At 43.5% G+C, this 27,241-nt stretch overlaps 4 protein-coding genes across 4 annotated transcripts in view; 3 read left to right on the forward strand and 1 right to left on the reverse strand.

Annotated features, from left to right (window-relative positions):
• Positions 1–10,485, forward strand: part of TMLHE (trimethyllysine hydroxylase, epsilon) — a 61,692-nt gene extending 51,207 nt beyond the window's left edge. Inside the window, 3 exon segments of the mRNA XM_033120431.1 lie at positions 9,247–9,385; positions 10,055–10,112; positions 10,115–10,485. Coding sequence (XP_032976322.1) covers positions 9,247–9,385; positions 10,055–10,112; positions 10,115–10,185 — 268 coding nt within the window. The 3' untranslated portion in view covers positions 10,186–10,485.
• Positions 10,486–14,713: 4,228 nt separating this feature from the next.
• On the reverse strand, positions 14,714–16,930 carry LOC117030243 (histone H2A-Bbd type 2/3-like). Its single transcript, XM_033120213.1, has one exon. It carries the CDS (start codon positions 16,787–16,789, stop codon positions 16,442–16,444), a length of 348 nt encoding a protein of 115 aa, XP_032976104.1. The 5' UTR covers positions 16,790–16,930; the 3' UTR covers positions 14,714–16,441.
• A 5,136-nt stretch (positions 16,931–22,066) lies between these two features.
• On the forward strand, positions 22,067–23,345 carry LOC117030293 (histone H2A-Bbd type 2/3-like). Its single transcript, XM_033120339.1, has one exon. It carries the CDS (start codon positions 22,392–22,394, stop codon positions 22,737–22,739), a length of 348 nt encoding a protein of 115 aa, XP_032976230.1. The 5' UTR covers positions 22,067–22,391; the 3' UTR covers positions 22,740–23,345.
• Positions 23,346–23,515: 170 nt separating this feature from the next.
• LOC117029965 (40-kDa huntingtin-associated protein-like) lies at positions 23,516–25,946 on the forward strand. The gene has a single exon (XM_033119436.1). The coding sequence runs from the start codon at positions 23,634–23,636 to the stop codon at positions 25,050–25,052; it is 1,419 nt and encodes a 472-aa protein (XP_032975327.1). The 5' UTR covers positions 23,516–23,633; the 3' UTR covers positions 25,053–25,946.
• Positions 25,947–27,241: the final 1,295 nt, after the last annotated feature.

A 27,241-nucleotide genomic window follows, 5' to 3' on the forward strand; every position in this document is an offset into this window, starting at 1 on the left:
GTCTTGTTAATTTCAGCCATTATGGTGGGTATCTCCTTGGGATTTTAATTTACATTGCTTGAGGACTAGTGACATTGAGCATCTTTCCACGTGTTTATTGGCCATTTATATCTTGTGAAGCATATGATTAAATCTTTTGCCTTTTTTTCATTGGCTTGTCATTTTTATTGAGTTGTAGGAGTTCTTTATATACCCTGGTCACCAGTTCTTACTGGATGTATATTTTAGGAATATTATCTTCCAGTCTGTGGCTTACCTATTTAGTTGTTTAACAGTGTCTTTTGATGAGCAGAAAATTTTAATTTTAATGGATTGTAATTGATCAAATTTCTTTCAATGATCATTGTTTATGTGACATGTATAAGAAATCTGTGACAACCCCCATGACATGATGATATTCTCCTACATTTTCAAAAGGTGTTATGGTTTTATCTTTACCATTTAAGTCTGTGATCTGTCTCAAATTATTTTCTTCTGTGTCGTGAGGTAGGGCCAGAAGTTGATATTTTTTACATATGGATATCCAGGTGCTATAGTATCATTTGTTGAAAAGACCCCTTTTTCCCCCATTGGATTGCCTTTACAACTCTGTCAAAAATCAAATAACCATATAGATGTGCATTTGGTTCTGGGCTCTCTGTTTGATTCCATTGATCTATTTGTAGATTCTTTTTTTTTTTAAAAGATTTTATTGGGGAAGGGGAACAGGACTTTATTGGGGGAACAGTGTGTACTTCCAGGCCTGTTTTTCCAAGTCAAGTTGTTGTCCTTTCAATCTTAGTTGTGGAGGGTGCCGTTCAGCTTCAAGTTGTTGTCCTTTCAGTCTTAGTTGTGTTGGGCGCAGCTCAGCTCCAGGTCCAGTTGCCGTTTTCTTGTTGCAGGGGGCGCAGCCCACCATCCCTTGTGGGCGTTGAACCGGCAACCTTGTGGTTGAGAGGACGCTCTCCAACCAACTGAGCCATCCGGGAGCTCAGCTCAAGGTGCCTTGTTCAATCTTAGTTGCAGGGGGCGGAGCCCACCATCCCTTGTGGTAGTCGAGGAATCGAACTGGCAACCTTGTGGTTGAGAGCCCACATCTGGGAGGCAGCTCAGCTCAAGGTGCTGTGTTCAATCTTAGTTGCAGGGGGCGGAGCCCACCATCCCTTGCGGGACTCGAGGAATTGAACTGGCAACCTTGTGGTTGAGAGCCCACTGGCCCATGTGGGAATCGAACCGGCAGCCTTCACAGTTAGGAGCATGGAGCTCCAACCGCCTGAGCCACCGGGCCGGCCCTATTTGTAGATTCTTATGACAGTTCCACACTGTCTTGGCTACTGCAGGTTTACAGTAATTCTTGAAATCAAGTAATATGTTTGCCAACTTTGTCCTTTTTCAAGATTATTTTGGATATTCTAGATCAGGGGTCCACAAACTTCTGTAAAGGGCCAGATAGTCTCTATGGCAACTGCTTAGTGCTGTTGTGGAAGCACGACAACAGCCAGAGATGATACATAAATGAATGTGTGTGACTCTGTTCCAGGAAAACATTATTTACAAAAACAGGCAGTGAGCTGGATTTGGCCCACAGCTCTTGGAAAATAACATCATTATTATTATTGTTATTGTTACCTTACAATACTATCAAAACTTAACCTGATCTTATATATCTTTTGTTAATTTTATTCCTAAGTATTTTTACATTTCTTGGGATTTTCTATGGAGATAATCATATTCTATCAGAGAAGGTTGCTGGTGTGGCCAGGCAGGAGCTGGTCTAGTATTGTTGAGCAAACAATAATAGGCCACGCTCCCAGAGTGCAGGCAAGAGAGCAAGTGATCACCAACTGCTGGTGTGAGTGTGCAAAGGAAGCCTGGGTCAGTGAAAGCAGAAGGACTTCAGAGCACATAGATTTCACGACATGGGAGTGAAGGTTGGGATGACCTTCAGCTTGCAGTATGACCCTGTGGAACACAGGAGGCTGCAGGTAGTTCATGCAGGGGGCTTGCCCAGGGAGTCCAGACAAACAGCTGCATCTAGGTCTTGCAGGGGCTCTGGTTCACCGCGTTGAGAGGGTTGTGGAAAGGTCATCACCAGGCTCAGGCTGCAAGGTCATGTAGGGACCGAGGCTGGACACCACGGGCTGGCGATGTCCTCACACCTAAACAGTGGAGCCCTGGCCGGGGACAGAAATAGCAAGAGAACCTCTTTCTCCTGGAGCGTCCCTCCTGCGCCCTCTACTGAGAAAGTTTAATATTGTCCTTGCTGTAAAGGAGAAATGCTTACAGGACTTCTTATATAGAGAACGTGGATGTAAGGATACACTTGGAACTGAGAAGCAGTAAATTGGTAACTGACACATATACATAACTACTTTCAGTTTAATAATATCATGTTGGGAAATTTTGCATCTGGGGTCAAGAGGCATATTGGTCCTCAATTTTCTCCTTTCTTTCTTCCTTCCTTCCTTCCTTCCTTTGTAATGATTTTGTCACATGTTGGTATTATACTGACTTTGTAAAACTCTGGTTTACCAAAGAGTTTGTGGAATATTAGTGCTATTTCCATCTTAAATATTTGCTAGAATTTACCAGGGAAACTGTCTGGAGATGGAGTTTATTTTATGGGAGGGTTTCAGATGTTAAATTTAATTTTTTCCATAGATATAGAGCTAATATGATTTTCTGTTTCTTCTTTAGTGGTTCTTTTTAGAAATTTATACATTTTATCTAAGTTGTCAGATTTGTAATCATAAAGTCATTCGTAATATTCTCTTATTATTTTCATAAGGCCTACAGTCTCTATAGTGATATCAGATTCTTGCTATTGGTAATTTGTGCTCTTTTTTTCTTGTTTAGTCTAGCTAAGATTTTATCAATTTTGTTATTCATTTCAAAGATCCACCTTACTGCTTTGTTAATTCTCTCCATTACTTGTTTTTGTTTTATTGGTTATCTTCATTATTGGTTATCTTCATTATTGCCTTATTTTTACATACTTTTGCTTTAATTTATTCTCGTTTTTCTAGTTCTCTGAGGTAGCACCTTAGGTCATTGATTTTATACATTTAGTCTTTTCTAACATAATCATTTAATGCTATATTTTTGCCTGTAAGCCCTTTTTTTGCTGTATCCCACAAATATTTATATGTTTTAATTTCATGGTCATTAAGTACAAAATATTTTCTAGTTTCCCTTATGCTTTTTTTTAAACCATGTATTAATTAGAAGAATATTCTTTAATTTCCCAATACTTGAGGTTTTTTCTAGGTATCTTGTCGGTTTCTAATTGGAGTCTGTTGTCATCAGAAAACATATTATAGATTTGAAGTTTTTCATTTTTATTGACTTAGTTTTTGGCCCAGTAAATGGTCTAGGTTGGTGAACATACCATGTGCACTCAAAGAGCATGTGCATGTGTTCTGCATTTCTTGGGTGAACTATTTTATAAATATCTATTAGGTCAAGGTGTTTGATAGTGTGTCCTTTCTGATTTGTTTGTCTAATTGTTCTGTCAAGTTGAGAGAACAAATAATATCGTGATTTTATTTATTTCTACCTTTAATTCCACCAGTTCTTGTTTCATGTATTTTTTAATATCTGTTATTAAACACATACCCATTTGTGATTTTTATGTCTTCCTCATAAACTGACCTTTCGTCACGATGACATGTACCTCTTTAAGTTGACTTTCAAGTTTATTTTATGTTAATATTCTCATGTTTATTGTTTGCATGCTATTTTATTTACCCTCTTGTTGGATTTACCCCTTTATCATTATGTAATGACCTTTTTATCTCCTATTACAGTCTTTGGATTAAAATCTATTTTTTTTCTGATATAAGTATAGCTACTTCTGCTTTCTTTTAGTTTCTATTTGCATGGAATGTCTTTTTCTATCCCTTCACTTCAGTCTGTGTATGTCCTTAAAGCTGAAGTGAGTGTCTTGTAGACAGCATATAGCTAGGCCTCATTTTTTAAAAAGGCATTCAGCTCCTCTTTGATTGGAGAATTTAGTCCATTATGTAATAATTGGTAGGTAGGGACTTACTATTGACATTATGTTCATTGTTTTCTGGCTGTTTTGTAATTCCTTTGTTCCTTGCTTCTCTTTTTCTCTTCCTTTGTGATTTGATGATTTTCTGTAGTTGTGTGCTTAGATTCCTTTCTCTTTATTTTTTTTTTATATCTGTTATAGGCTTTTGTTTTGTGGTTACCATGAGGTTTAAGTACCTTATATTTATAACATCTATTTGAAGCTAACAACTTAAGCTTGAACACATACTAAAGCTCTGTATTTTTTTTTTTTAAAGATTTTTTTTTTTTAATTGGGGAAGGGGAACAGGACTTTATTGGGGAACAGTGTGTACTTCCAGGACTTTTTTTCCAAGTCAAGCTGTTGTCCTTTCAGTCTTAGCTGTGGAGGGTGCATCCCAGCTCCAGGTCCAGTTTCCGTTGCTAGTTTCAGGGGGCGCAGCACACCATCCCCTGCGGGAGTCAAACCGTCAACCTTGTGGTTGAGAGGACGCATTCCAACCAACTGAGCCATCTGGGAGCTCAGCAGCAGCTCAGCGGCAGCTCAGCTCAAGGTGCCGTGTTCAATCTTAGTTGCAGGGGGCGCTGCCCACCATCCCTTGCGGGACTCGAGGAATCGAACTGGCAACCTTGTGGTTGAGAGCCCACATGGCCCATGTGGGAATCGAACCGGCAGCCTTCGGAGTTAGGAGCATGGAGCTCTAACCACCTGAGCCACCGGGCCGGCCCTAAAACTCTGTATTTTTAATCACTTCTATATGTGTTTTATGTTTTTGATGTCACAGTTTTTATCTTTTTACCTTATGTATTCATTAACAAATTATTGTAGTTATAATTGTTTTTACTATTTTTGTCTTTTAACCTACATACTAGATTTATAAGGGATTACCCACCACCGTTACAACATTAGAGTTCTGAATTTAACTATATATTTACCTTTACCTGCAAGATTTATACTTTTATATGTTTTGTTGCTCCTAATTAGTGCCTTTTCTTTTCAGCTTATATAAATCCCTTTAACATTCATTTTAAGACTGGTCTAGTGGTGATGCACTTTAGCTTTTGCTTGTCTGGAAAACTGTACTTCAATTCTGAATTCCAGCTTTGCCAGGGAGAGTATTCATGGTTGGAAGTTTTGCCTTTCAGCACTTTGAATATATCATGCCACTCCTTTTTGGCCTTCAGTTTGGGCTGAAAAATCTTCTGTTAGTGTTATGGGGGTTCCCTTATACATAACAAGTTGTTTTAGTTTTACTGCTTTTGAAATCTCTCCGTGTCTTTAACTTTTGACAATTTAATTATAGCGGGTGCTTGAATAATGTCATTCCATTCAACATTGTTTTATTATAACATCGACGAGATGCTGTAAGAACGTTACTCTTGTTTATCAATTAGCCTATCATAAAATTGGCTTTGTTATATGTTGTTGCACTGCAGTTCCAGGAACCTGTTGATGATGTTAGGTGAGGATTTATGTATATAGTGTCTTGCTGTAAGTCTCTTTGGATTCATCTTCCTGGTACTCTGCAATTTCTGGATCTGTATGTCTCTTTCTCTCGGTTAGGGGAGTTTTCAGCCATTTTTTCTTTGAATAAGCTTTACGCCCCTTTCTTTCTCTCTTCTCCTTCTGGGACCCCTATAATGTAAGTACTGGTTTGTTTGATAGAGTCCCATAATTCCCTTAAGCTATCTTTATTCTTTTTTCTTATTGCTCTTCTGGTTAGATGAATTTCACTGCCCTGTCTTTGACCTGAATAAAAATTTCTACCTTATTTAGTCTGCTGTTGAATCCCTTAATTGACTTTTTCAGTTCAGTTATTATATTCTTAAGCTCTAATATTTGTTTGTTACTTTTTTTATATGTTCTATCTCTTTGTTGAAATGCTCAGGGTGTTATGCATTGTTCTCCTGATCTTGGCGAGCACCTTTGGACTATTACTTTGAACTCTTTATATAAATCATTTATCTCCTTTCATTAAGGCCTGTTTCTGGAATTTTATCTTGTTCTCTTGTTTAAAAACATATTCCTTTGTTTCTTCATTTTCTTTGACTCTCTGTGTTGGTTTCTGCACATTAGATGAAACAGCCAACTCTCCCAGTCTTGACAGAGTGGTTTTTATAGGAGATGAACTTTATTGTTCAGCTAAGCCCTAGCTTTTGGTTGTCTCTCAAAGCTTTGTGATTGTCCAAGTCACCTTCTTTGTTTTTAGCAGCTCCCCATAGTTTGAGGATGTTCTAAGACCTGTCAGTGTCCCAAAGGGGAGAATACCAGTCAATACCTTGATACAGGCTGATTGGAAGCTATACCCTTAGACATCAGCTTTTAAAGTATGCAAGTAGACGTCTTTCAGGTAAAACTGGAGGTGGATGTTTCTGTCTGCGCCCTCTGCACTGAGCCCTGGAAGGGGCAGTTAAGAAGTGTTTCTTTCTTTGCTACAGTCCTACAGAATCTGTAATTCAAGCTCTACTGGCTATGAGAGTCAGGAAATCAAAGGCTGTGTCCCCTGGGCAGCAGCCACAAAAAGCTGGGGTGCCAGACACGTGTACAAGCTTATTCCAGGGAAGACACTGGTGACCTGAAGTGGAGCAGAAGGAGAATGTGGAGATGATGCCTGCTGGCCTTCCCCTTATCCAGGGAAGATCACAGTCTGTCCTAGATGTGTGCTAAATTAGAAGCCTGACCCTCAGGCGGTGGCTTTTATAGTAGGCAAATAGGCCTCTTTTAGGGAAAGACTGGGATATGGGTGTTTTTGTCTGTTGTCTCTGTGCTCAGCCTACAATAGCCATGGGGAGTGCTCGCAAGCCCATTAAGAACTGGTATTTGTTTGCTATAGTCTGGTGGGCCTCATGGATGCAAGTCCGATTGGCTTTCAAAGCTGGGTGTTTTGGGGGCCATCCCTCAAGTGGAAGTCTTCAAACTTGGGGCACTATATGTTGGGTCGAAACCCTTCACTCCTCAGGGAGAAACTGGGACTTGACCTCCCTCCTGATTGTATGTCACTGCATCAGGGGTGGGGTTTATGACAAGTTTAGGTGCTGATATGTCTCAGCTTTTCCTCCTCATTTTGATGTGGCTTTTTTTCCTCATTTGCCCAAAGTCTAGGAGTCACTCAGCTAGTTTCTGGATTTTTTCAGAGGGAATTGTTCCATGTGTAGCTGTAGATTTGGTGTGTCCATAGGAGGAGGTGAGTTCAGGAGCCTCCTGTGTTGCCATCATGGACTAAAACCTCCAGCACTGTTTGTAATAGCCCCAAACTGGAAACTACTTAAATGCCCATCAACAATAGAATAGATGGATAAATTGTGGTATAGTCGCACAATAACATTCTATACAGCACTAAGGATAAGTGAACTAATGCTACACAGAACAACAATGGTGAATCTCGTAAGTATAGTTTTGAATAAAAGAAGTCAGATACAAAAGAGTACTTACTGTAGTATTTCATGTTTGCAAAGTTTTATAAAGAAGCAAAACTAATCTTTGGCGACAGAAGTCATGATGGTGGTTATTCTTGGTTTCGGGGGACAAGATGGGAAAGAGGACAAGAGAGTATTCTGGGCTTTGGGTATGATCTATTATTGACATGGATGCTAGTGATATGTTCACATCATGAAAAATTTATCAAGCTTATGATTTGTGTACTATACTTCAGTAAAAAGTTAATTTGCCTTAGGTTAAAAAAAAAAAAAGTCCAATATCTTAACAAAGGTTTCTCAGTGGCTTTCCATAGAACTTGGAATAAAATCCAAAGTCCTTACGATGGCATACAAGGCTATACGTGATCTGACCCATGGCTACCTTCTCCACATCATTTCTTACCATTATTCCTCTTGCTTACTCAGCTCCAGGCGCAACACCAACTTGCTGATCTGCAAACATAATAAAATTTCTTTTTACCCCAAGACTTTGTACTTCCTGTTCCCTCTGCCTGGAACACTCTTCCCTCAGCTTGTCACATTGCTGGTTTCTTGTCTTACAGGTACAAGCTCAAATGTACTTCTTCAAAAAAGTCCAACATTCCATCTGAAATAGACTTTCCAGTCACTTTTTATTACATAACACTATTTTTCATCATGGCATCTATAACTAGTTATGTATTTATTAATTGTTCATCATCTATCTTTCTCAATAGAGAAAGGACCTAGTAAACTCCCCAAAGGCTTGGATCATGTCTGCTATATTCATCACTGTATCTTTAATGCCTGATGCACCACCTAATACATAGCAGGTGTTCATGTACCGTATTTTGCCTTGTATAATATACTCCTGTGTTTAATGCACACCCACATTTTTGGCCCAAACTTTCAGGGAAAGAAAATCTTTTTCTTAAATTTTTTAATTAAAATTATTATTTGTTTACATTTAGGTACTTGTGTTTTTATTATAAAGGAATTTCAGCATTTACTTTTTAACATATTATGGTACAAGAAATTTTATGTACCAGTAACAAATTTACGATAGTTACGCATCATAGAAGGCCAAGAACTCTTCATCATTGCAAGTATGTTGTAAGTTCAACAAAACTGATGATCGTAATCCAGGGTATTATCTTGCATACGGATATCGTTATTGATTTCTAGAGTTACACTTTTAACTCATAAGCATAAACAAAAGAATTAAAAATATTTATATAGATATGGGATTAGTACTACCCACATATAATGCACATTCTTATTTGCCCTCACAAATTTGGGCAAAAAAGTACGCATTATACATGGCAAAATATAGTAAATGTTAGGGTTGAATGAATGAGGAATGAGTGAAGATCCCTGGGTAATATGTGCACTTGACTATAGCTGGGATTTCTCCCACAAGGGGAAACAACAGAGAAGTAATAAATAATCCTGCTAAAATGAAAGCTTTGTTGGTATAACCTCTCTTGTGCATCTCAGCTTGGTGAGAAGAAATCTTGGATCTTTCCCTAATGCTTCTGTGGAATTTGAAAGGGAATGTGCTTTAGATAAAACATGATATACTAAGATTAGAGAAACCAGCTAGAACACACTTCCATCTCCTACACCCATTTTCTCCAAAGAAAAACAAAATATAGTCAACAGGCAGTGGAGCTCCTCTCTACAATCCTATAGTTCCGAGAGAACTCTGACTTGTCACCTCATCTTTGGGACAAGTAATGAATATAGGGAAAGCCTTATGTAAAATTGCTCAATAAACAACAGATATCTTTCTTTAACATGTGTATGAAGAGATCTTTCTTTCTCATAATTTCATCTTAGGTACAACACTTATGATCGGTCTGTCATCAATACTGTACCTTATGATGTTGTCCATCGTTGGTATACAGCACATCGGACTCTAACAATAGAGCTGAGGAGACCTGAGAATGAGTTTTGGGTCAAACTAAAGCCTGGCAGGGTGGGTGCCAAACTCTAAGGATGTCAACTAAGCTTGTTATACTGAAGCAGTGACGAATGGGTACTTGTTTAATATGAGTTGCAATCTTGCAAAGGAAAAAAAGAGTCGTGGGTATTGGCTCTGGTCTTGCTACATTGAAGGACCTGGAAGCAGGACCCACCCCATATCTAGGCATCACTCAGTGACTATTTGTATGAGGAGGGGGTTGAAATAGATAGTCCCTAAGGGTTCTTCCAGCTTTATGATTCCTTTCTCTTTTTTTGCTCTTGATATTTCCTCTGGATGAAGAATATCTTCAGCTTAGCATAAAACATAGTGAATAGTTTTACTTTTTGAGAAAGTATGTAATAAGAATTAAAGAGAAAGAAAAGAAAAAGAAACCAATTATCCGATTTGTTTTGATAAGAGAACAATTACTCAAGAAGCATAAACTCCTCAAGTGTAGGGCCTATTACCTACTGTGACCTTTGTAACTTTCACTTAGCCCACCACAGGGCTATGCACATCACAGTTTCCAATCGTTTGGCTAATCTCAAAAGAAAACTACCTCATGGAATGTAACCAGAGAACAACATAAAGCTTTACTTTCAAATAATCTCTTCTGACTTGGGGTTCCTTTGGTCTGCCCTTGTTCTGATGGTGTTTATCTCTCTTTTTGCCCATTCACAGGTCCTATTTATAGATAACTGGTGTGTCCTACATGGCAGGGAATCCTTCACTGGCTATCGTCACTCTGTGGCTGCTATTTAACAAGGGATGACATACTAAATACAGCTCGTCTCTTGGGGCTTCAGGCTTAAAATTGACAGCATTGGGATTATGAACACACCTGACACCCTGCTACCAAAATTTTGTATCAGCAAAATAACATCATGTCAAAACCTACTTCAAATTGTCTCCTTACCTCACCACACGAAAAAGAAGCCACCCATGTCTCTAATAGAGAAACCTGTTAGAGAAAGGCCTCTGAGTTATCTTATGTCAGCCGTCTAGAGTGGTAGCTCTCTTCCCCAAGTTATAACATGTGCTCATTTGATTTTTAGAACTTTTGATATAATTTTGGTGAATAAACTTCAGAAATATAATCTCCACATTGATGGGGAAACAGTAATAATCACTAGGTAAAAATTTGGCCCAACTAGATCAGTTACACAGACATGTTCTATAAATAACAAAGTCTTAATAAAGCAATAATTTGCAAAATTTTTGGTCTCAGGACACCTTAACATCTTAAAAGTTACTGAGAACCCCTAAAGAATTCTTAGGTGTGGGTTATATCTATTTATATTGATTGTATTAGATATTAAGGCTGAGAATGTTTAAAATTCAATAATACAAAAGCACACATCCCTCAGCTATCAGAGAGATGCTATCATCACATGTCATGTAGCCTCTGGAAAAGTCCTCTGTACAATAATGAGATTGAAAAAGGCAAATATCATTGTACTGTGTTATAAAACATAGATTTTGACACACAGAACCACTAAAAGAGTGTCAAGGACATGGTATCTTCAGAACACACTTTGAGAACCAGTGAGCTGGACAATACCTTGAGACAGTCTTTTCCGTAGGCCTGTGGATTAGTTTAGCTGAAACCCAGTATTTTTTTTTCTACAGTCTCCTAGAACTACAGATACTGTAGGAATTGCTTGATAGCACAACCTAAGTTATAAGGTAGGAACTGAATACAAACACAGTGTTTTATCTTGTTAGAAGGGGTATCTCCATCCAAGTCATCTCTTAAGGAGCTGCACTAGGAAATCACAATAGGTCCTGTGAAGTAAACCCAGAAGTTTGGTGATTCTGTAAGGGAAAACTGCAAAAAGTGTTTAGAGACTTATAAGGTTATATATGATAATACACACACACACACACGCACGCACACACAAAATGCAAGAGAGGGTGCAGAGGGTTAGTCTGTCAAATTGTTCAGGGAACTCATCATGATAAACAATGTGCCTCCCAAGACCTAGATATTACTATCCAAACTTGTATTTTGGCTTTTGATGGAATTTAGGATGCAATCTGTTTTCATCCCTTTCTGGTGATCTCTTTCTCCCCCCTCCTCAAAATACTTTACATGTTAATTGCCAAAATTTGACTCAATTAACTATAATATCTTGCTTCTCTTATTTTTACTGGCTTCCTTTTATATATGGGGAGAGAGAGAGAGAGAGAGAGAGAGAGAGAGAAACATTGAAAGAGAGGTATGAGGCTTCTTTTCCCCCAGCTTTCATTGAAAGTGAAGCTGTACAATAACTGCACTAACCACTGTAGAATGATGAGAGAGAATCCAGGCTAGGATATGTACAAGAGGGAAAACAAGCATTACTAGTGAGGGTAGGAGACACAAAGGAAAGAAAAGTCAGTGTTCTGACAGAATAGAGCTTAACCTGAGGCTTTCAAGGAGTTCTCAGTTTATGGTTAGTAGTTTATATATTATCTTATTGACCCACCCAGTGTTCCAGGATATTTTCTCAAAATGTTTCTGCATTTTATTTGTACTATAATAAATAGGCATCTTTAGGGGTCTTCCACAAAATGTGTTTTCCTCTTAGGTCAAAGGATTGGAAATTAAGTTTGGGTCTTAAAGAGTATTGTCTTTAGCAATCAGAACAGAAGCAACAGCATTTTAACATGCAATCTTCTACCTCTCCTATTTTGTACTCCTAAAATATGTCACCATTAATCTTCATCAGGATATTTACCTTTTTTGAAGTTTTGCCTAAATTAAGCTTGAAAATTACACTATAACTGATGTCAGCATTGATTCATAACAAGCAAAGGACATATTCATGACCCTGGAGAGATAAGGACACAAATCATTCTTCCCCCTTACAGAAGGACTCCCTTTATCTTTTGTCTCCCCTGGGACCTTTATTCATTATTTCACTCTCACCTTCCTAAATTTTTAATCAAAACATTTCTATAATGCACTCCCTTCAGAGGAAGATTTCGGCAACAGAATTACCTGAGTGCTGATCATGATGCACTGAAACCTTTCTATGTGAGATGTTTCTTTTCTATAGGTCTTTCTGGTGTCCCCGAGAATGTAAGCATGGGCCTTTGTCTACGAAACTCACAACAGAGTAACTTTTACATTTTGATTTGGTGGGATGGGATCCATAGGGCCAGGAGCGCAGTACCTAACAGTTTCATAATACCCAATCTAGTCATTTCACAATGTACATTTGTTAGAATAAGAATTAATTAATGACATGAGTCCTTTTCAAACAAACTCACCAGAAATTCCCACATTCTTTGTATGTCCTTCTGTGGTTGGCAGTTAACTGGCACTGAATTTTTTTCACCTTCATCTAAATTCACCAAGCACCCAAGTTTGCCTGTGACTGAGGGCCTTCCTGGGCTGCAGAATTTAGTTTTAAAACTAGGGAAGTCTCACACAAAGCTGAACTGTTGGTTATCCTACCTTCTTGCTGCTTGCTGTATATTTTTCTTTAGTTTCCATCACTGGTTCCCATTTCTGTACAAGTGCTTTGGGAATCACAACCTATGCAGTGTATGATGAGTAGGAAAAAGATGTATGAACTGTGGTGTATTGTGGTGGTTGCCAAAGCAGCATCCCCAGATCAGCAGCATCGTTTGAAAACGTGTAAGGAATGACAGTTCTCAGTACCCATCCCAGACTTCCTAAACCAGAAATTCTGGGGGTGGAACCCAGCAGTTTCTGTTTAAGCAAGCCCTCCGGGGGATTCTGATGCCTGCCAAAGTGTGACACCCAGTGAAAGGAAGACCCCTGTTGCTGAATTGTAGGCCCAGTTGTGACATAGACTCACCAAATGACTTGAGGCATGTACCTCCCCTATTTTGAACTACAGTTTGGTCTTCAGTTTTCTCCTCTTCAGTTGAAAATAGAAGCCTTGGATGAGGCAGCATGTAAAGACTCTGCCACTCTGTAATTTTCTCATAGCTTTTGGGTACAGTAAGGAAAATACCTGCCTCGCAGGATTTTGTAACAAATTTGTGATTATTAAATAAGAAATTTGCAGCATATAATGATGACCAATGATAATAGTTAACTCTTACATAGGCTACACCCTTGCATGGGTGGAGTGGAGCACATGATATTTAGTAAGATATTAGAAGAAAAAGTAAATTGAAATCAATATCCGGCCCTTAAACCCTACAGCTATGAGGTAGTAGGTGTGAAGGGTGCAAAGAATTCACTCACACAATGTTAGAGCAAATAGAAAGTCTAGATAACGCTTCCCATAATTGAAATAAAAAGAATAATTGGTTTAGCAACTATGATAACTATCTACAACGAGAGATGGGGGGGAAGGGAGAGAGAGAGAAAGAGAGAGAAGAGCAATATACAAGAAAAACAATATACAACAGAATGCAAAGAACCACATAGCAGATCAAAGAAATAAACTATGAAGGGCAAGGCACAGACAAGACATGGTTGAAAACTGAAATAAGAACATGGAGGAAGGACTTTAGATGATCATAATACTGTTGAGCCAGCATTAAGATAATTTACATGCCTTAAGTAAAGAACCTAATAAGTAGAACAGAAAAATATCCACAGATACAGTATGAGAGAGTTCCAGGAAAGATGATACAGGACAATCAATACTGAGACATATTCTAGTTGTTATGGCACTTTAAGAAAGAATTCTCCAGGAACCAAGGCACAGAAAAAAACAATCACTTACAAGGAAACAAATTGGTTCCATTTAAATGTAAAAGTAAAATATAAACTCTACAGAATGTTTCTGGCTCTGGGTAAAGATGGAGCAAGAATGGTCTACTAAATGCAGTTATAAAACATGGACACGGTCATGGAACAGCTATTTGAGGACTGAAAAGCAAACAGAAGCAGGCAGATTGGGGAAGAAGACCACAATCTGAAGTACCACTAAAACAGCGGTGAATTCACCACTTTTTTTCCATCCATATCCCAAGTTCAGCATAGCCTGAAAGTTGGAAGTGGGCAATGCTATAGACACAGCTCTAGTTCTGACTTGAGAGGGATGGGTACTGAGAACTGTCATTCCTTACATGGTAAGTCAGAGCGTGAAGGAAACCCCCAGTTTTTCTTTCTTTTCTCTGTCCTCTTATGTTCTGGTCCACAGGCAGTCCTGTGGCAGCAGCGGTGGTGACAGAGAAAGCAGTGATAGTGGCAGCTGCAGAGGCCATGAGGTACCTAACACTCTGAAGGAAGGTAACCTTCCTCTCTGACTACAGGCGCTGTGGTCCCAAGAGGGTGGAGACACACACACATGACTTGTTTCCCCTCTTGGTCTTCTCACTGTATGACACCAGAAGAAGGCAAAGGCACAGGAAGTGTGTGGCAGACAAAGGTTAACTAAAGTCATAACTTTCCACCCAGAAGATTGAAAAGGGGAAGCTCCGGGAAGCAAGAAGTACTGGGGAGATTGCAGAAAGGAAGGAGCTTGGGAACATAAAGCCAGGAAGCTGTGTATGAACTTTGAGGCTCAGCACCAAGCTGTGCATTCATGGATGTCTTCCTATACAACATAGCAAAGACTTTGAGACTGAACTAGACCTTGCCAGCTCCCAAATTGCTGATCATGCTTAACCAAACGCAATAGCACTGCGAAGTCTTTCAAAATAGGACTGAATGTAAGCCACAAACCATAGAGAGCTGATCAGAACATGTGGCCTGAACCCAAATAAATGGGTGAAAAATGAACAGAGCCTCGGAGACCTGTGGGAATATAACAAAAGAGCCAACATTTGTCTCATTGGTATACCACAGGAGAGGAGAAGGGATGGGCTGAAAAAGCATCCAAAGAAATGATGGCTGAATTTTTTCCAAGAGTGGCAAAAGACATAAACCTACAGACTTAAGAACTGAGTGAAACCCAAAAAGAATAAGCTTGAAGAAATCCATTGAAACATATGTCATAGTGAAACTCCTGAAAACTAAAAACCTAGAGAAAAATCTTGAAAGCAGCAAGAGAGAAACACCTTAGTATGGGAAAAGCAAGGAGAATGGCAGTGTTTCCTCATGAGAAACCATGGGGGTCAAAAGGTAGTAGCGCGACCCTTCTCAAGTGGTGAAAGAAAAAGAACTAGAATCCTCTACAAAGTGAAATTATCCTTAAAGAACGCAGGGGAAATCAAGACAATTTAAGATGAAAGAAAAGTAGGATAATTTGCTGCCCCCTTTTATAAGGATAATTTTCCTTATCACACTGAAATATGTTTTCCGTATGAGAATCCACTAGGCATGCAGAAAACTTTGCTTGAGAGTGATGTACTGACCAATTCTGTCTAATACAGAAATTTATCGTGCTGCCAGGTATTGGAAGGATATGTCTCAGAGTTCTCCATTAGCTTCTAGTACAAGTCTGGCCTGGTTGCTGCCTGCAACCCCTTTACTGAAGTTGCTCTTGTCAGGGTCCCGAGCAACATTCTCATTGCCCAAGTCAGTGTGTACGTTTTAATGCCTATTGTTCTGGAACTCAGCAGCTGTTCCCGGGTTTGCCACTCCTTGCTCTGTCCTGTCTTCCTTCTGACCCCTTGCTCCCTTCTCCTTCTGGTTCCATTCTCTCGCAGCCCTCTCCTTCTGTGCAGACACTTCTCCAGTCTCTGACCAAGAATTTTTTTCTTTGTTTGCTTGCCCCTTAAAAGAAGTTGTCCTTGGTTCCCTTCTGTGTTCTCTCTATGTGCTCTCCCTGCATGATCTCACTACATCCACGACCTCAAGAACTATCCTGATGACTCTCAAATGTGTATCTCCCACCCCAGCCAGCCTCTCCCACCCAGGTCCACCCCCTGCACTGTCACCATGAGAGACTGCTCCTCTCTCATCCCTGACTCCAGCTACCCCCCCCCCCGCCCCAAAGCAGACACCCTCGCCACCCCCATCCATCCAACGAGTTATGTCCCATGACCACCTCCCACACAAAGTGACTGAAGAATGCACATGGGTTCCTTTAAACAATTTATTGACTTTTTTCAATGACTGCCCAAGGCACAAGACAGGCCAGGCTGCCCGGGCTGTGAGCAGGCCTGGTGCCCTAGGGCTGAGGCCTGGGGACCCAGGTCGGTCATGGTGGGCAGCTAATGCTGTGAAGGAGCCACCTGGGAGACGGTGGTGTTCTGGAAGAAACTGCTCAGCAGCGCGTTGTTATGGAGTGCCATGTCGATGAACTCCGGAGTGATACGCCGCTGACCGTTGTTCTGGGCCTCATTGCCCGCCAGCTCCAGGATCTTGGCCGTGAGGTACTCGATGACCGCCGCTAGGTAGACCGGTGCCGTCGACCCCAGGCGCTGGGCGTAGTGGCCTTCTCTCAGGAGGCGCTCCACATGGCTCACAGAGAATGACAGCTCAGCTCTGCTGGTGCTGGTGCGGGCGCGGTTCTGCCTCTGGCGACGAGAAGACCCTCCACGGCTCCTTGGCCCCGGCATTCTCGGCGTTGGGTGCGCTGTCTCCGACCGGCCTAGTTCTGCGGTGCAGTTCGGTGCGGTTCGGTACAGTTCAGCGAGATGCGGTAGGTGAGGTAAGGCGAGAAGCGGTGAGGTAAAGTGGGACGAGGCAAGGTGCGATGCGCCAGCCAGTCTCAACCTCGGAAATGGCGGTTACTCAGGTCCCTACTGTGTATCCTAGCAACCACGGAACGGCCGCTCATTGGCTGAGACGCACTCTGCCTGGAACGTTCGCTGGGAGAGACCACTGCTTTCCCATTGGCCCCCACGGGCCTGGGCCTACAAAAAAATGGCGCCTGCAGCAGCCTGCTCACCCTGCTCACTGGAACCTCGCTTTGAGGGAACTCGGGCTTTACACTGGACGGGGACATTGTGCAGATAAAACAAATGTGTGCGATCCATTGGCACTAGGTATACACTCCTGGTGCTGGACAACCATCACAACTCTCTAGCTGGCACCACTGCAAAAAGTAACCCCTGCACCCGTTGGGCAGTCACTGATTCTTTCTGTATCCCCCCCACACACGCATATCCCCACCCCCCATCCCTAGACCCCAGGCAACCACTAACCTGCTCCCTGTCCATAGAGGTTTGCCTATTGTGGAGACCTCTTAGAGATGGAATCCTACATACAATAAATAGGTGGCCTTTGAGTCTGGCTGCTTTCACTTAGCATCATGTTCTCATTATGGTTCATCCATATGGTAGCATGAATTAGCACTTCATTCCTTTTCATGGCTGATTAACATTCCACTGTATGAATAGACCACATGTTGTGCATCCATTTGTTCATCAGTTGATGGACGTTTAGGTACTTTCCACCTTTTGGCTATTGTGAATAGCGCTGCAATGAACATTCCTGTACAAGTTTCTGTTTGAATACCTGTTGTTTGCAGTTCTTTGGGGTATATATCTAGTAATGGAATTTAGAGGTCATATGGTAATTCTGTGTTCAACTTACTGAGTAAACACCAAACTGATTTCCACAGTGGCCCATATCATTTTGCATTCCCAACAACAGTGTATTAGGATCCCAATTTCTTCACATTCTCACCAAAATTTATTTCCTTTTTGTTTTGTTTTGCTTATAATAGCCATCCCAGTAGGTGTGAAGTGGTATCTCATGGTTTTGATTTGCATTTCCCTAATGGCTAATGACATTGAGCATCTTTTCATGTGCCTCTTGGCCATTTGTACATCTGCTTTGGGGGAATATCCATTCAAGTCCTTTGGCCCCCTTTTTTTTTCTTTAAACTGGGTTGCTTGTCTTCCTTTTGTTGAGTTGTAAGTGATCTTTATGCATTCTGGAAAATAGATTGTTATCGTATATATGTTTTGCAAATGTGTCTCCCATCCTGTGAGTTGTCCTTTCACTTTCTAGATATAGGCCTTTGATGCACAAAGTTTTTACCTTTTAATTTGGATGGCATATAATTTATCTTTGTCTTTTGTGGCTCTGCTGCTTTTGCTCTCGTATTTTGTAACTGTTGCCTAATCCAAGGTCATGGGGATTTACATCTATGTCTTGCTCCAAGAGTTTTATACTTTCAGCCCTTACATTTAGGTCTGTGATCCATATTACAGTCAATATTTGTACATGGTGTGAGATTGGGGTCTGCATTCATTCTTATGTTCATGGATATCCAGTTGTCCCAGCACCATTTGTTGAAGAGATTGTTCATTCATCCATTGAATGGTGTTGGCACCCTTATTAAAAATTAGCTATTGATAGATATAGGGGCTAATTTCTGATTCTAAATTCTAAAATATTGTCCTGTGTGTCTATTATTATGGTACTACTACACTTTTTAGGATTGCTGTAGCTTTCTAGTAAGTTTTGAAGTTGGGAAGTGAGAGTCCTCCAACTTTGTTTTTGTTTCAAGATTGTTTTGGCTATCTTCATCCCTTGCATTTCCATGTGAATTTTAGGATCAGCTTCTTACAAAGAGGCCAGGTTTTATTGTAATAGGCATGGCATTGATTCTGTATATTGCCTTTGGGACTGTGGTCATCTTAACAATATTAAATGTTCAATCCACTAATGGGATGTCTTTACATTTATTTATGTCCTCTTTAATTTCCTTCCACAATGTTTTACAGTTTTCAGAGTACAAGTCTTGCACATTTTTGTTAAATTTATTCCTCAGTATTTTATTGTTTTTTGATGATACTATAAAAGGCATTAGTTTAACCTCATATTTGGATTGTTCAATTGCTTGTGTATAGAAATACAACTGAATTCCTGGTCAAGATGGCAGAGTAGATAAATGCTGTGCTTACGTCCTCTCACAACCACATCAAAATTATAACTAAAGTACCATCATTGAGTATCACCTGAAACCTAGCTGAAGCAAAGCCCTACAACTAAGGACATACAGAAGAAGCCACCATGAGACTGGTAGGAGGGGTAGACATGTAGAATGGGCTAATCCCACACCCAAGTGTGACCATTAAAAATGAGAGGGATGGGAGGTGGCTGGTTAGCTCAGTTGGTTAGAGCATGGTGCTCGTAGCACCAAGGTTACCAATTTGATTCCTGCATGGGCCACCATGAGCTGTGCCCTCCTTAAAAACAATGGGAGGGTTTCTTGGCTGCTGAGGTCCTTCTGGAGGAGGGAGGGGTCACAGCACTCCACCAAGCTCCCCAGCTTAGGGTTTCAGTGCCGGGGAGAGAAGTCCCCATAACTTCTGACTGTGAAAACCAGTGGAAATTGTAGCTGAGTGAGAAGAAGGCGGCTGCAGTCCCAGGCGATCCTCTTAAAGGATCCACACATGGACTTACTCACTGACGGACTCACTCACTCTGAGCTCCAGTGTTGGGGCAGCAGCTCGAAAGGTGCCAGGAACATATTGGGAGAAACTGAGTTGTCTGTCTTCAGGGCAAGGACTGGAGGAGCAGCTTTCTCCCAGAGGAGGTGGCAGAAGCCATTGTTATTTTTGTTGAGCCCTCTCCCTTCCCAGCATGCAGATGCAGGTGGCTGCCATATCTGAGCCTCCATCAACCTGGCTACCACTGTTCATTCACCCCACCCTGGAGATTCTGAGACCCCACCACCCAACTTTTGGGCACATCCAATCAGCTTCCAGTGGCTTTTCCATACAAACTACCTGCCTTATCTCATGCTGTACACTTTCCTAAAATCTCACAAAGGTTCACAAAACCCAAACAAGCAGCATCTGGCTTTGGCATGTCCTGTACCTCGGGCTGAGCAGCCCTAAGCTCAGCACTAGTGACAGCCAGCTTTGGTTCGTGGCTTGGCCTCTCAAGGCACGTCCAAGTATGGCACAGGCAGTGGCCATCTGTGGATTGCTTTGTGGCTCATGCCAGGTGACCCCAGGCAGGGCACAGGCTGTAGCTGATTTTGGCCAACAGTGGGTCCCCTGCCGGGAAGCCCGAGGGCTGGCATGCCTGCCTCCCAACTTTGGACTGAGCCAGAGCATCACCTGATCACCTCCAAGGATGACACACTCGAAGGGGAGACTGTACAGGTACCAGAGCCCTGCTAAAGTGAATCCTGCTCTATAGGGTCATCCCCTGCACTACAGCTCCTCCACTGTAGTCACAGCAAGTCCTAACAACCAATGAGCCCGAGGGTCAATCCTGCTCACTGATGTGGAAACAGCAACCAAGTCTCAATTACAATATGAGGACACATAAACCACACAAGAGATATACTTGGAACACCCAGTTCCAGTGACCAGGGAGACTGTGCAACTGGGCACCTACTACATAGAGCCACTTCTACTAAAAATGGGAGGCATAGCAGCTCTACCTAATACATAGAAACAAACACAGGGAGGCAGCTAAACATGGGGAGACAAAGAAACATGTCCCAAATGAAAAAAAAAAAACAGAACAAAGCTCCAGAAAAAGAACTAAGCAAAATGAAGACAAGCAATCTACCAGGTGCACAATTCCAAACACTGGTTATAAGGATGCTCAGTGATCTCTAGAAGAACTTCAACAAAGAGATAGAAAACATAAAAATGGGGAAAGAAAACATAAAAAACAACCTGTCAGAAATGAAGAATACAATAACTGAAATGAAGAGTACACTAGAGGGAATCAACAGATTAGATAAAGCAGAGGATTGAATGCGCAATTTAGAAGATAAGATAGCAGAAAACTCTCAATCAAAACAGCAAAAAGAAAAAAGAATCCAAAAAAGTGAGGACAGTTTAAGGGCCCTCTGGGAAAACATCAAGCATACAAATATTTGAATCATAGGGGTACCAGAAGGAGCAGAGAGAGAGCAAGGAATTGAGAACCTATTCGAAGAAATAATGATGGAAAACTTTCCTAACCTGGTGAAGGAAATAGACAAACAAGCCCAGGAAGCACAGAGTCCCAAGCAAGATGAACTCAAAGGGGCCCACACCAAGACACATTATAATTAAAATGCCGTAGGTTAAAGACAAAGAGAGAATCCTAAAAGCAGCAAGAGAAAGACAACTAGTTACTTACAAGGGAGCTTCCATAAGACTGTGAGTTGATTTCTCAACAGAAACTTAGCAGGCCAAAAGGGATTGGCATATTCAAAGTGATGAAAAGCAAGGACCTACAATAAAGATTACCCAGCAAAGCTATCATTTAGAATCAAAGGACAGATAAAGAGCTTCCCAGACAAGAAAAAGCTATAGTTGTTCATCACCACCAAACCAGTATTACAAAGAATCTTAGAGGGACTTCTTTAAAAGGTAAAAGATAAAAAATATGAATAAAATAGCAATAACTACATACCTTTCAAAAATTACTTTCACTATAAATGGATTAAATGCTCCAATCAAAAGACATAGGGTGGCTGAATGGATAAGAAAGCAAGACCTATACATGTGGCCTACAAGAGACTCACTTTAGATCGAAAGGCACACACAACTGAAAGTAAAGCAATGGAAAAAGATATTTCATGACCCTGAGTGCAAGGGGAGGCAACTACACACTTTGGAGGCATTACTGAAGATAAGGGCTGAAGGAGAAGGTCCAGTTTTGGGTGGGAGGATTAGTTCAGTTTGGAGTAGCTGAGATTTGAGATGCCTGTGGGATATCCAGATACAAGTGAAGGATAAATGGCTTGGGAGTACAAGAGCGAGGTCAGGGCTGGAGGAACTATCCTGATGAGTCTCAAATCTGTATCTCCAGCCCTGACCTCGCTCTTGTACTCCCAAGCCATTTATCCTTCACTTCAACGTCCCCGTCCAATGTAAAGTCCGAGTTCCCTCAAAGCAAGGTTCCAGTGAGCAGGGTGAGCAGGCTGAGCAGGCTGCTGCAGGCGCCATTTTTTTGTAGGCCCAGGCCCGTGGGGGCCAATGGGAAAGCAGTGGTCTCTCCCAGCGAACGTTCCAGGCAGAGTGCGTCTCAGCCAATGAGCGGCCGTTCCGTGGTTGCTAGGATACACAGTAGGGACCTGAGTAACCGCCATTTCCGAGGTTGGGACTGGCTGGCGCATCGCACCTTGCCTCGTCCCACTTTACCTCACCGCTTCTCGCCTTACCTCACCTACCGCATCTCGCTGAACTGTACCGAACCGCACCGAACTGCACCGCAGAACTAGGCCGGTCGGAGACAGCGCACCCAACGCCGAGAATGCCGGGGCCAAGGAGCCGTGGAGGGTCTTCTCGTCGCCAGAGGCAGAACCGCGCCCGCACCAGCACCAGCAGAGCTGAGCTGTCATTCTCTGTGAGCCATGTGGAGCGCCTCCTGAGAGAAGGCCACTACGCCCAGCGCCTGGGGTCGACGGCACCGGTCTACCTAGCGGCGGTCATCGAGTACCTCACGGCCAAGATCCTGGAGCTGGCGGGCAATGAGGCCCAGAACAACGGTCAGCGGCGTATCACTCCGGAGTTCATCGACATGGCACTCCATAACAACGCGCTGCTGAGCAGTTTCTTCCAGAACACCACCGTCTCCCAGGTGGCTCCTTCACAGCATTAGCTGCCCACCATGACCGACCTGGGTCCCCAGGCCTCAGCCCTAGGACACCAGGCCTGCTCACAGCCCGGGCAGCCTGGCCTGTCTTGTGCCTTGGGCAGTCATTGAAAAAAGTCAATAAATTGTTTAAAGGAACCCATGTGCATTCTTCAGTCACTTTGTGTGGGAGGTGGTCATGGGACATAACTCGTTGGATGGATGGGGGTGGCGTGGGTGTCTGCTTTGGGGTGGGGGGGGGTAGCTGGAGTCAGGGATGAGAGAGGAGCAGTCTCTCATGGTGACAGTGCAGGGGGTGGACCTGGGTGGGAGAGGCTGGCTGGGGTCGGGGGTGAGGCTGACTTATGGAAGACTGCGCCATTGCCCTTGAGCAAGTCAGAGCCTGGCAAAGTCCCCAGAAGGATAAAGTTCCTTGGGTTGGAGCGCAAGACCATGACTGCAGCGTCGTGATAGGGTGAACTTGCAGTGGCGACCGGGGTGCTGCAGGATCGAGGGGTGGACAGAGCGGTTGGCATGGACTCCCATGGGGCAGCAGCTTTGACAGGAAGATTGAGGAATGATGAGGGGACAATCAAGAAAGATGCAAAGTTAACTTTTTTTTTCATATTTAGTTACAAGCCTGAAATACTGGGGAAGATGTGAGCCTGTAATTTCAAAGCCTCTCCAGTTCTTAAATGACAATAGGCAAACCTCTATGGATAACCTTTTTATTATATATCTGATAACTATATGTTATAGCAGGTTCTATTGGCCAGGTTTTTTCCTCGTTCATAATTTTTGCAATTTTTAAAAAATACAAAGCCTTTCATTTAAAGAAAAAAGAAAGACGAAAAGTCCGTATAAAGATCATGCGCGATCACAAGTTGCATTTTGGTCATGTTCCATTAGAGATGCTAGGAGATGCCCATAGCAACCTTGGTAAACAAGCTGTCACCACCTAACAACTGTGGGCGCAAGGCCAGGTCCGGTCCCAGGATCCGCGATTTGCATATGCAGCCTGTATTAAGCAAGGCCCCGCCCCAGGAACCCGGTATTTTGCATATCACCAGGGCAATGTGGTGGCGTTGGGCTCCCGAGTGGGCGCGGTGGCGCGGCCAGACCCGAGACGGATGCCGGGCAAGTCCCAGCCTGCTGCCAGCGCCTGCACATCCGCCCAGCAGAAGCGCTCGGGCTGGGAACATGGCGGCGTCCGCGGGCGGACTGGGAGGCGGTGCAGGCCCGGGCCCCGAAGCCGGGGACTTCCTGGCCAGGTACCGCCAGGTGTCGAACAAACTGAAGAAGCGGTTCCTGCGGAAACCCAACGTGGCGGAGGCCGGCGAGCAGTTCGGACAGCTCGGCCGCGAGCTGCGCGTTCAGGAGTGCCTGCCATACGCGGCCTGGTGCCAGCTGGCGGTGGCGCGCTGCCAGCAGGCGCTCTTCCACGGGCCCGGGGAGGCGCTGGCGCTCACCGAGGCCGCCCGCCTCTTCCTGCGGCAAGAGCGCGACGCGCGCCAGCGCCTCGTCTGCCCCGCCGCCTACGGGGAGCCGCTGCAGGCCGCTGCTAGCGCTTTGGGCGCCGCTGTGCGTCTGCACCTCCAGCTGGGCCAGCCAGCGGCCGCCGCCGCCCTCTGCCTGGAGCTGGCCGCCGCCCTGCGCGACCTGGGGCAGCCAGCCGCCGCCGCCGGCCACTTCCAGCGCGCCGCCCAGCTGCAGCTGCCTCTGCTGCCCCTGGCTGCACTGCAGGCGCTCGGCGACGCCGCCTCCTGCCAGCTGCTGGCGCGCGACTACACCGGTGCCTTGGCGGTCTTCACGCGCATGCAGCGCCTGGCGCGGGAGCACGGCAGCCACCCGGTGCAGCCGCTGCCGCCGCCGCTCCCGCTGCAGCCGCAGCCACAGCCGCAGCCGCCGGGGCCCCAGCACGGGCCCGGCGCGGGCCCCGCCCTGCCCGCTGCGCCGCTCCCTCCGAACGCCCCTGCGACCGCGCCCTCTCCCGCCGCCCTGGGCGCCTTCTCGGACGTGCTGGTCCGCTGCGAGGTGTCCCGCGTGCTGCTGCTGCTGCTCTTGCAGCCACCGCCCGCCAAGCTCCTCCCGGAGCATGCCCACACCCTGGAGAAGTACTCCTGGGAGGCTTTCGACAGCCACGGGCAGGAGAGCAGCGGCCAGCTTCCCGAGGAGCTCTTCCTGCTGCTCCAGTCCTTGGTCATGGCTACCCACGAAAAAGACACGGAAGCTGTCAAGTCGCTGCAGGTGGAGATGTGGCCACTGTTGAGTGCCGAGCAGAACCACCTTCTTCACCTCGTTCTGCAAGAAACCATCTCGCCCTCAGGAGAGGGAATCTGAAGAGTCCCATTGGCCGACTGACTACTTTTTGCCTGTTACCAAACCTCACGCATCCGCCTTTGCATTTGGACGGAAATAAAGGACGCGGATCCCAGCGGTCTGCCTTTGTTTGCTTCTTCCTCTTGCCACCACAGGGATTTACTTGACTGAAAGTTACCTGTCTCCCAAAGACTTCTTTCCACAATAGTAGGAGAAAAGAACAATACGCTAGGCTCAGAGTGGGGGACTTAACTCTCTTCCCCAAAACTGCACCATAAATATGACAATCCTTTTAGCTCTTTCCTCTTCCACCCAACTCGCCCTGCCCCGCCCCCACCTTTGTTTCATAGTCTGGATCTTATTTTGCACAGCTTTGTCTAAATACTTAAGCTATGTGGTATTTTTATCGTGACTAATTTCTGGGTGTATTCTATATGTGGTCATCCAATTTCTCCTCTGTTTTATCCTCCCCCTACGTATTTGTGGGAATTACTTGATTCTGTACATCACTGTTGTCGCTACAGCCCTAAGTCCATGATAAAGCCATTCCACTACTACATACTTGTGGTTTAGATTTACTTCATCTCTAAAATGGGAATAATTTATCTACATGTCAGGAGGCAGAAAGAACAAACAGATATTCTCTTTCAGTTCCAAGATGTATGCATTCATTTGAAATTGACAGTGTGCCTAGTATGCGGCCTGCGGACCACGCCAGACAGTGAGTGTACGAGATCATTTGCGATGTGGTCCTTACTCAGGTAGCTGCCATGCAAATGTGTCCCGAGCAAGATCGGGTTGTGGGGGGGGATCCAACGCAGATGTGTCAGTTGTGCATTGGAATTCACGTTTCTGGTTCTGTCCTGGGAGGGACCTGTAATATCTGTGACCTCTTATTTGTTGTAGGGATCTTCCTGCAACGCTTATTTAACTGGAATAGGCTTTTTGTTCCAAATGTTACATGCAACCTGACTTAGCTGTTTTGTTTTTTTTTAATTCTGTCTTATTTTCTGTACAGTTTCAAGAGTGATAACAAGAACTCTTCCCAGTACAATCTCATTCTCAGTCATTCAGCTTTGGGAGAATGCACTTTAGGCTGAAGTTGTATGCCATACTGATGTTTTGGGGTGAGATTTAAGGACACAGTTTGGGGGTAGATTTTTGTTTTGCATTTTTGGGGGGCATGGGGACAGTTGTCACTATGAGTTAAGTGCCTCAAAATGGGTGGGACCTTTGGGGTATGCTTTTCTACTCCTATTTCAACAATGTGGAAGCAATAGGTAAGGAACTACAGGGTAGTAGTTTGAGACAGATTGAGCCACCGTTCCTGCCCTCGCACTTGGCTGCCAGGAAGGGTCCTTTGGAGTCCTAAAAGCCTAGTGCCGTTTATTGCAAAACCGGTAAGGGTGCGTGCTCTGTGGGCTTCTGCTTGTTCTGGTATCCTCTTCTCAACAGGGTGCAGGCCTGGCTGGCTGGCTGCCTCACTGTCTTATGACAGGAATGTTTAGGAGTTCTGTAATGTGAATGGTGATACTATTTGGATTTGAGCTTAAGAAAAATCCTCCTTAGGCCTCTGGTCTAAACGCCTTGCATTGAGGAGGTGGGGGCAGGGATTGCCAGGGAGCCAGGTATTGGGTATACAAGCAGTATTAATTAGAATTCTCCAGAGAAACAAAGCAAACACAATTGAGAGAGAGAGAGACAGAGACAGAGACAGATTTTTAAGGAAATGGGTCACATGATTGGAAGCTTGGAAATTCCAACATGTGCAGGGTAGGCCAGCAGGCTAGAGACCCAGAAAAGAGGTGCAGATGGAGTCCAGAAGCATCTGCAGGCCAAATTCTCTTTTCTTCCAAGGTGGTCAGTCTTTTTCTATTAACATTTTTAATTGATTTGATGAGGCATTTGGAAGGTAATCTGCTTTTACTCAAAATCCACTAATTTAAATGTTAATCTTAAAAAAACTCTCACAGAAACATCTAGAATAATGTTTGACCAAATATTTGCATGTTGTGGCCTAGCCAAGGTGACACATAAAAGTAACCATCACAAGTACACCCTTTATCAACTTGGCACCCAGACACATCTCCTTAAAACATACTTAAACTCCTAAAAAAGACAATTACAAGGTCCCACTTTGACCTAACATGATACAGATATCCTGTATACGACTGAAAATGCAATAATCATTTCCCCAATAGAGGATGCAA

The sequence above is a fragment of the Rhinolophus ferrumequinum genome, chromosome X (assembly GCF_004115265.2).
Source record: "Rhinolophus ferrumequinum isolate MPI-CBG mRhiFer1 chromosome X, mRhiFer1_v1.p, whole genome shotgun sequence".
Taxonomy (NCBI): domain Eukaryota; kingdom Metazoa; phylum Chordata; class Mammalia; order Chiroptera; family Rhinolophidae; genus Rhinolophus; species Rhinolophus ferrumequinum.